The sequence below is a fragment of the Chiroxiphia lanceolata genome, assembly GCF_009829145.1.
Source record: "Chiroxiphia lanceolata isolate bChiLan1 chromosome W unlocalized genomic scaffold, bChiLan1.pri scaffold_57_arrow_ctg1, whole genome shotgun sequence".
In the NCBI taxonomy this organism is placed as follows: domain Eukaryota; kingdom Metazoa; phylum Chordata; class Aves; order Passeriformes; family Pipridae; genus Chiroxiphia; species Chiroxiphia lanceolata.
In genome coordinates, this window is record NW_022476504.1 from 186,604 (window position 1) to 195,532 (window position 8,929).

Below are 8,929 nucleotides of genomic sequence, written 5' to 3' on the forward strand. Positions count from 1 at the left end.
AATGGGGATTGAGAGTACAATGAAAAAGTGGGAGAAATAGGGAGAAGAGTGGAAAAACGGGTGTGGTCTGGCGGGTCTGACGGTCCCATGGGGGTCTTTGGGCACAGGGGGGTTGGGAAAGGGGGCTGGCCCACCTGAGCTCCCAGCTTCCTGGGGGGTGCTGGGGGCTGCTGGATACAATCTCAGCCTTCGATCATGCCAACACTTTTAAGTTTAGGGGAATTACAGAGGTGTGACTGAAACACTTTTGTTTCCCAGGTTTTAAAGATAGAAAATCAGATGTATTGATAGAAATGAATTATTTAGGGTTACAAATGATCAGACAAAACATCTTCATCAGAATTATTTACTGCACAACATACACATTAAAACTACCAGGAGTACAGGACAAGACAGGACAGTGCTCTACACTAAAGCAATTGTTGAAGCAATTCTACTCAAGTTGGCACAAAAGCAATAATTCTTAAGTAGAGATGGATGGAACTCCCCCAGACCAATGTTCGTGGGGAGATCTCTGCTCTCAACCTACAGTACTGACATTGGGGGGGCCCCAGCAAAGGCAGGAATCTCCACACACACCCTAAGAAGGGTTCTGTTGGAAGAAGCTGCCCCTGGGAAAGGGGACTCGCGTTTTCTGGTCAAAAGGGATGGACTGACAGTCACTGGATTCCAGGGGTTGCTTTACCATCAGGGGGTTCATTCAGGGTGGAAGTAGCACCCAAAGCTCTTCCCGCAGTTGGGGCACTTGTCGGGCTTCTCTTACTGGTGGGTCCGTTGGTGTTTGGTCAAGTTAGAGCTCCAGGTGAAGCTCTTCCCACACTCCCCACACTTGTAGGGCCTCTCCCCGGTGTGGATTCGCTGGTGCTTGACGAGGGTGGAGTTGCGCTTGAAGCCCTTCCCGCAGTCGGTGCAGCGAAAGGGCCTCTCATCCGTGTGCGTCTGCTGGTGCACGAGGAGCTCTGAACTGGTCCGAAACCTCTTCCCACATTCCAAGCACTTGTAGGGTCGTTCCCCACTGTGGATGCGCTTGTGGCTGTGGAGGTTGGAGCTGCTCCTGAAGCTCTTCCCACATTCCCCACATGTGTACGGACGTTCCCCAGTGTGGATGTGCTGGTGCACGATCAGGGTGGAGCTGTCACTGAAGCTCTTCCCACATTGCTCACACGGGTAGAGCTGGTCCCCAGTGTGGATGTGCTGGTGTCGGATCAGGGCGGAGCTCTGGCTGAAGCTCTTTCCACACTCCCCACATGTATAGGGCCATTCCCCGGTGTGAATTTGCTGGTGGGTGTGGAGGTTGGAGCTGAACTTGAAGCTCTTCCCACATTCCCCACATGTGTAGGGACGTTCCCCAGTATGGATGTTCTGGTGGCTGAGGAGGTGGGTGCTCTTCCTGAAGCTTGTCCCACATGTCAAGCACTTGAAGGGTTTGTCACTGCTGGGAAGTTGATCAGGGACCACCAGGTCAAAGCTCTGCCTCAAGTTCCGGTCGCCTTCCCAGTACAGGCTGGGTCTTTCCTCCTCAGAGCACCCTGGGATGGCTTTGGAGCCCCTCCTGCGGGGGGATCTCCGGCCCTTTTCCTCCCCGCTGCCTTCCTGCGCCGGGGAGCCCTTCAAAACGGCCTCTCCCACCAGGGTCTCACGGGGGGATTTGTCCTCTGGGCTCTCCCTCCTCACCTCGGGGCCTGGGGCAGGAAGCAAGAAGGACAGGGAGGGGATTTGCCTCCGGCCCACAGGGAAGGCCAAGGACATCCCCCCAACTCCGGCCCCGGCAGGACGGCGGCGGCAGCGGGGTTGTCCTGCAGCCGGGGCCATGCTCGGCTGACAGAGCCAGCACAACACCCGCCCAAAGGGCCACTGACTTCCTCCTCACCTGCCTGGGGGGCCCAAGGCATCTTCCTCTTCCTTGCAGCCTCCTCCTCCATCTGCCCAAGCTTTGGGAAGGACAAATCCTGATGGAGGGGAAAACAAAGGCTGAGTGCATTGGCTTGGGGGTTCCTCCTGCCCAAGTCCATCTCTAGAACTCACCGGGCATCCTGTGTCCATAAAAACCTCCAAAACACCAAGATTCAGCCCAGAAAAACCCAAACCACCAAGATTCAGGCAAAAACCCCTCAGAAATAGGAAGGAGACTCTCGCCACCCCAAACAGTAAAAAGTTGAGATTGAGTAAAAAATACTCTCAAATAGGAAGATTCAGCCCAAAAAAAGGTGATGGGGACTGAATTTAACCCTCCAGCAGGAAAGTTGTTTGATTTCAAGCTCATCTTCAAGGCGCGCCCTGGGATTGGAGCCTGGGTTCTAATTAACCTCTCCTGTGCTGCCAAACAGCAGGAGCTGTATGGCCAAGGGACAAACTCTGGAAGCACTCTGCTGTTCTCTCCCAGTGCCACCAGTACCTGGGTCCTGTCTGCAGCAGCAGATTGTAGTGGGATGGGAGAAATGCTTTTCTGAGCCTCTGGGCTGGACACAGGCACAGCCTGACCCTGAACCCAAGGGGAACAAAGACAAATTCCACGGCTTTAGCTGGACCAAGGTTGGGGGTGTTTCCCGAGGGCAGCACTACACCAGACTTTTGTGTGTGTGTGTGAGACAGGCAGAAGCACAAATGCCTGCACAGCCCAGAGCAGTCAGTGTGGGGCTGTGCTTGCTGCTGCAGAGACCCCCAGGGAACAAACCCAGGCAATACTTTGGGTTTATTTCTTGCTCTGTGCAATGGAATAGAATGTTCCACAGGAGCTCTGTCCCCCTCTGTGGCACCGGGTGGCTCGAAGCTGAAGAGGGGGGAGGTCAAGTGCAAGTTCCTTTCTGAAGTGTGTCCCTAAGGAGGACACTTGCCTTATTATTGCTTATTATTTGTAATATCTTATATCATACAACACTTAAGGATGGATTCTATAGAATATGTGCCATATATATGATACAGAGTACATCTAATTATTGCTTTATCTGTTTGTCCAGACAGATATTGTGTATGCACAGAGATTGTATTTGAGGGATATGTTCCTCTCAATACCCTTTGATCTCCACTCCCAAGGCCAGCAAATTCCTGAAGCTCCCACTTCTGTGCCCTGCAGGTTTTGGCAGAGTTGCAAGAGCAGGGGAATCATTCCCTGCAGCCCCTTTGCACTGTAGGAAATGGGAGCACTGTGCACATCCTGCTGCCTCCAGATTCCATTCTGGGTGTGGGAACGACCCTGTGGGGAGCAAAGCAATGCCTGGTTCTGCAGGAGCTGGAGATGCTCAACAGGCAGTAGGACCAAGTCAGGGCCCTGGGGGGGCCTGGGGGGCTTTCGGGTGCAGAAGGGTCCTGAGAGAGGTGGGGAGGGGCTTTGGGGATTGGGCGTGGAAGCCAGGACAGACCAGTACCTCCTCACTGCTCCCCAGATCTCTCCTGGAGCTGGGCCACCTTGCCGTGAGACACCTGAGCCCCCCCCAGTGCCCTCCCAGCACAGCCCAGTGCCCTCAGTACAACCCACTGTGTTCCTGTCCCAGGGTGCCGGGTGATCCCTCTCTGGGGGGGCTGGAAGGGATTTGAGGGGGGACTGTGGGAGATTTGAAGGGATCTGAGGAGTTTGGATGGGGATTTGGGGGTTTTGAGTGCCTTTAGGGAATTAAAAGAGGTCTTCGGGACATTGGGGGGTGAAAGGTATCTATGGGGGGAGGGGATTAAAGGGAAAATGGGGGTTAGGAGACATTTGGGGGAGGTTAATGAGGCCTGGGCAGGCAGAGGAGGGGCTGCACCAAGATCAGGTGAGTCCTGAGACCCACCCTGGTGTCCCCAAGACCCTCTTGGTGTCCCCAGTTCCTCCCTTGACACCCCGAGACCCCCCTGGTGTCTCCAATGTCCCCAGGGCCTCTCCATGGCCCCAATTCCCCCCTTGACACCCCCAATTCCACTGGCCCCAAACCCCATCCCTGATGTCCCCAACCCTCCATCTCACTCCAGGAGCCCCCCTGGACTCTCTGACCACAAAAAAAACCCCTCACACACTCACAGAAAGGCCAAGGGCATCTGGGGAAACATTGGGGAGAGTTGAGGGGCTTTGCAGGGCCCTGTGTGATTACTGGGGGATACTGGGACACACTGGGGGGAATCAGGAGGCACTGGGAGGGACTGGGGGGTTACTGAGGGACACTGGGAGGGACTGGGGAGTTACTGGGGGATTATTAGGACACACGGGGAGACACTGGGAGGTTACTGGGCCATACTGAGGGTTACTGGGTGCTCACTGGAGGACCACTGGGCCATACTGGGGGGCAGTGGGAGGTCACTGGGACACACTGGCTGGTCACTGAAGGGGTCACTGGAAAGTCACTGGGATATACTGGGGTCTAGGGATCCCCTTACCTGGATGTGGTACATTTCCCCCCCCGGATTTTGGGGGGCATCCCTAGGACCCCTCTCCTCGGGGCTGGGGGACCCCCTGGACCCACTGCTGGGCTTTAGGGGACCCCCCAAAATGCCCTCAAACCCCCTGAAATCTCCCCCTTGACAGATCGAAACCTTCTCAAGGTCCCCTCAAATGCTCTCAGAGACCTCAACCCTCCCCAGCACCCTCTAAACCCTCTCAGTGACGCGCAAAACCTACCTGGGACCCCCCCAGTCTCCTTTAGGGACCCCCCAATCCCCCTATGAGACCCTCAAAACCGTCTAAGACCTTGTAAACACCCTAGAGACCCCAAAACTGCCTAAAAGGTCCCACCAGGACCCTCAAATTTCCCCAGAGACTCACAAAGCCGACCTGGTACCCCCCAAATCTCCTCAGAAACCAAAACCCCCTCAGAGACCCCCAAACCCCTTCAGGAACCTTCAACCACCCCTTGAGTCCCCTCAGGACACCGAACTCCCGCAGAGACCCCTCAAAAGCTCCTCGGGAATCCCTGAACCCCCCCCGCTAAACCATCCCGACCCCCCCCCCCCCCCCCCCCCGAGGAGACTCACAGCACTCAGAGCGAACCGCAGGCCCCGCCGCCATCACCGATTCCCAGCAGCCCCCACGGCGCTCTGCGCGCGCACCGCCTTCAGAGAACACCGCCGCAGCCAATCAGCGCGCGGCCACGCCCCCGCAGCCCCGCCCCCGCCCGTGCCGCGTTGGCTGCCGGGAATCGGTGATGGCGGCGGGTCGGTCGGTGAGCTCTGAGTGCTGGCGGGGGGTGCGGGAGAGCGGGGTCTGGGGATCCCCTCGGGGGCTGCGGGGAGCGCGGCTGTGGTGGGAAAGGCTGGAGGGCTCGGGAGGGTTTAGCGCGGGGGGTTCGGAGGTTCGGAGGACCCTCTCGGGGGCCGCGGGGCCCGGAGGCCTCCCAAGAACCCGGCAGGGTGATTCGATTCCTGAGAAAGTCCCTCGGAAAAAAAAAAATCAAAACCACCCAACCAAAAAAAGAACCCTAAAAAAAGGGAAAGTGAGAAAAAGGTGAAGGAAAAACTACAAAGGCCAGGATGATTTTATTACTTTGCTTCAGTTTTTCCTTGGTCTCCTCCTTCTCAGATTCTTTGCTCCCTTCCTTTACAGAAAGCTCTTCTGCTGTTCTGTGGTTTTGTGGTCCCTTAGGGGCTTTTAGGGGTCCCTGAGGAGGTTTTGGGGGGTCTCTGAAGGGGTTTGGTGTCGTGAGGGGACTTAGGGGGGAGGTTGAAGGTCCCTGAATGGGTTTGGGAATCCCTGAGGGAGTTTTGGAGTCTCTGAGGGAATTGGGAGGTCCTGGGGGGGCCTTTGAGGGGAGAGTCTTTGAAGCAGTTTTGGAGGTTTCTAGGGGGATTTAGGGAGTCCCAGATGGTTTTGAGGGTCTCTGAGGGAGTTTTGGGGGTCCCTGAAAGGGCCTGGGTGGTCCCAGGTGGGTTTTGCAGGTCACTGAGAGGGTTTAGGGGGTCCTGGGGGGGAGATGAGGTCTCTAAGGGGATTTGTGGGGTCTTTGAGGAGGTTTCGATGGGTCCAGGGGTGGATTTCTGAGAGTATTTCAGGGGTTTTGAGAGGATTTTGGGGGGTCTCCGTGTCAGTCCTGCCTGGCCACAGCCAACTAAAACTCCTATGTGGACATCACCCGTCCTGCAACAGCACCTCTGCCAGCCCAGCTGACCGACCCCAGGGAAGGGGGATCCCAATGCCTCTCCCAAACCCCAGAGATCCCCAAAACTCAGCACACAGAGACCCCACAGGGAGGGGGTCCCGAGGGTCCCCTGAAGCCCAGCAGTGGGGTTCAGGGGATCTCCCAGCCCCCAGGGGAAGGGTCCTGGATGTGGCCCCAAAGTGCAGAGGGGAGATGTAGCACATCCAGGTAAGGGGATCCCAGTGCCCCCAATATATCCCAGTGACGTCCCAGTGACCCTTAGTACAACCCAGTAACTCCCTCAGTGACCAGCCAGTGTGTCCCAGTGACCTCCCACTGCCCCCCAGTATGGCCCAGAAATGCTCCAGTGAGCACCCAGTAACCTCCAGTATGGCCCAGTAACCTCCCAGGGTCTCCCCCGTGTGTCCTGGTAATCCCCCAATAACCCCCCAGTCCCTCCCAGTGCCCTCCCAGCATCGCTCAGTAACCTCCCAGTCCCTCCCAGTGCCCCCTGTTTCCCCCCAGTGTGTCTCAGTATCCCCCAGTAATCACCCAGTGCCCCCCAAATCCCCTCAGCTGTCCCCAACGTGTCCCCAGATGCCCTTGGCCTTTCTGTGAGGGGGGGGGGTGGTCGTTTTTGTGGTCAGAGGGTCCAGGGGGGGCTCCTGGGGTGAAATGGAGGGTTGTGGACATCAGGGATGGGGTTTGGGGACAGTGGGGAGGGATTTATGGACAGTGGTATTGGGAGTGTCAAGGGGGGAACTGGGGACACCGAAAGGGTCTTGTGGACACGAGGGGGGTCTCAGGACTCACCTGCTCTTGGTGCAGGCCCTCCTCTCCCCCTCTAGGCCCCATTAACCCCCTCCTAAATACCCCTCAACTCCCCTTTTTTTCCTTTAATCCCCTTTCCCCTGGATACTTTTGAACCCCCAATGCCCCCAAGACCCTTTTAACTCCCCTAAATGCACCCAAAGCCCCCTAAAACCTCCCAAATCCCCATCCAACCCCCCAGATACCCCCAAATCCCCCCTAGACCTCCCCTTAAATCCCTTCCAACCCCCCCAAAGAGGGATCACCCGGCAGCCTTGGACAGGAACAGAGTGGGCTGTACTGGGGGCACTGGGCTGTACTGGGAGGGCACTGGGGGGTCTCAGGTGTCCCAGGACAACGTGGCCCAGCTCCAGGAGAGATCTGGGGAGCAGGGAGGGGGCACTGGGCTGTCCTGATCTGTCCTGGTTTGTACCCCAAAGCCCTTCCCCAGCTCCTCCAGGACTCTCACAGACCCCAAAGCCCCCCAGGGCCCTTCAGGTCCCTGACTTGGTCCTGCTGCCCCTTGAGCATCTGCAGCTCCTGCACAACCAGGCATTTCATCAGCAAATGTGCAGGTGACACCAAGCTGGGGGTGTGTTGATGTACTGGAAGGCAGGAGGGCTCTGCAGAGGGACCTGTGTGAGGAAGAGTGCGTCAGCAGGAGCAGGGAAATGATAGTTGGGCTGGAGTGAGCACTGGTGAGGCCACCCCTGGAGTGCTGTGTCCAGCTCTGGGCCCTGAGTTGAGGAAGGCCCTGGAGGGGCTGGAGCAGGTGCAGAGAAGAGCAGCGAGGCTGGGGAAGGGAGTGGAGCACAAGTGGTGTGAGGAGAGGCTGAGGGAGCTGGGGGTGTTGAGGCTGGAGAAGAGGAGGCTCAGGGGAGACCTCCTGACTGTCTGCAAGTCCCTGCCAGGAGGTTGGAGCCAGGTGGGGGTGGGGCTGTTCTGCCAGGAAGCAGCAGTAGGATAAGAGGGCTGGGTCTTGAGCTGTGCCAGGGGAGGTTTAGGTTGGATATTAGGAAGCAATTTTTTTGCAGAGAGAGTAATGAGGCCTTGGAATGGGCTGGGCAGGGAGGGGGTGGAGTCAACGTCCCTGGAGGTGTTGAAGGTGAGAGTGGATGTGGCATCAGTGCCATGGCCTGGGAAGCACAGCGGGGTTGGATCCAGGGTTGGACTTGATGATCTCGGAGGTCTTTTCCAACGTGGCTGATTCTGTGATTCTGTGATTGCCATTCCTGTGGCAGCACATGCTTGAGGCTCTATCCCCAGGGTGACAGAGATGTCTGTCCATATCTATCTCCAAGGTTAGTCTGTAAATGTGTGGTGTTAGAAAAGCAAGATAAGTTCTGGAATGGTTCTAGAAGGAGAAAGAAGCCCACAGCCCCAATCCAAGCAGGCAGCCCTCAGCTTGCACATGATGTCCCCTCCCTGCAGGTTCCTGTCCTTGAGCCCAGGCCCTGAGGTGAGGCTGAGAAGTGGCGCGGAGGTGAGCCCAGAGCTGTCCCTGAGGTGAGGCTGAGAATAAGTGCAAGGCAGAGGTGCTGCTGAGGAAGGAGAGCCCCGTGGTGGGGAAGACACAAAGCTGTGAGTGCCCATCCCCAAGAAGGTGCTGTGTCCATCCCCTGTGTGCCAGGTGAGCTGGGGCTTTGCTGCAGAGCTGTGGGCGCTGATTTGAGCGGCTGCAAGTGCTGAGATGGTGGGCACCCAGGAACACAAAGTGTGCCTGGCCACGGAGCCTGCAAGGAGGAGCATAGACAGCGGTGGCAGTGTGGGGGTCCAGGTTGTCCCTGTGCCTTCCCCTGCAGGCCCTGGCTGTCCCTGCTGGGCCCCTGTCCCCCCCATCAGGTCCCTGCCTGTCCCCCCCGGGCTGAGCTCCCCCAGGAAGTGCCGTGGAGCTGAAGCTGCTGCCATCCCCCCCCTGCAGCCGCTGCCCCAGCCAAGGGAGCAGCAAAGGCAGGGCCAGGAGCAGAGGCAGCAGCAGGGGAGCCCTGGGGGGGTCGGGAAGCTCTTGTGTGGGTCAGGAAAGAGGCACTGGGCACGAGGCCGGGGCTGTGCTGAGCAGGCCCAGCCCTCACATCCCC

General features: G+C 57.6%; 1 protein-coding gene across 1 annotated transcript; it reads right to left on the reverse strand.

Annotated features, from left to right (window-relative positions):
• Nucleotides 1-327: 327 nt before the first annotated feature.
• Nucleotides 328-2,032, reverse strand: LOC116781544 (zinc finger protein 239-like). Its single transcript, XM_032677205.1, has 2 exons — nucleotides 2,026-2,032; nucleotides 328-1,529 (listed from the first exon to the last, which is right to left on the reverse strand). The coding sequence occupies exons 1-2, from the start codon at nucleotides 2,030-2,032 to the stop codon at nucleotides 760-762; spliced, it is 777 nt and encodes a 258-aa protein (XP_032533096.1). The 3' UTR covers nucleotides 328-759.
• Nucleotides 2,033-8,929: the final 6,897 nt, after the last annotated feature.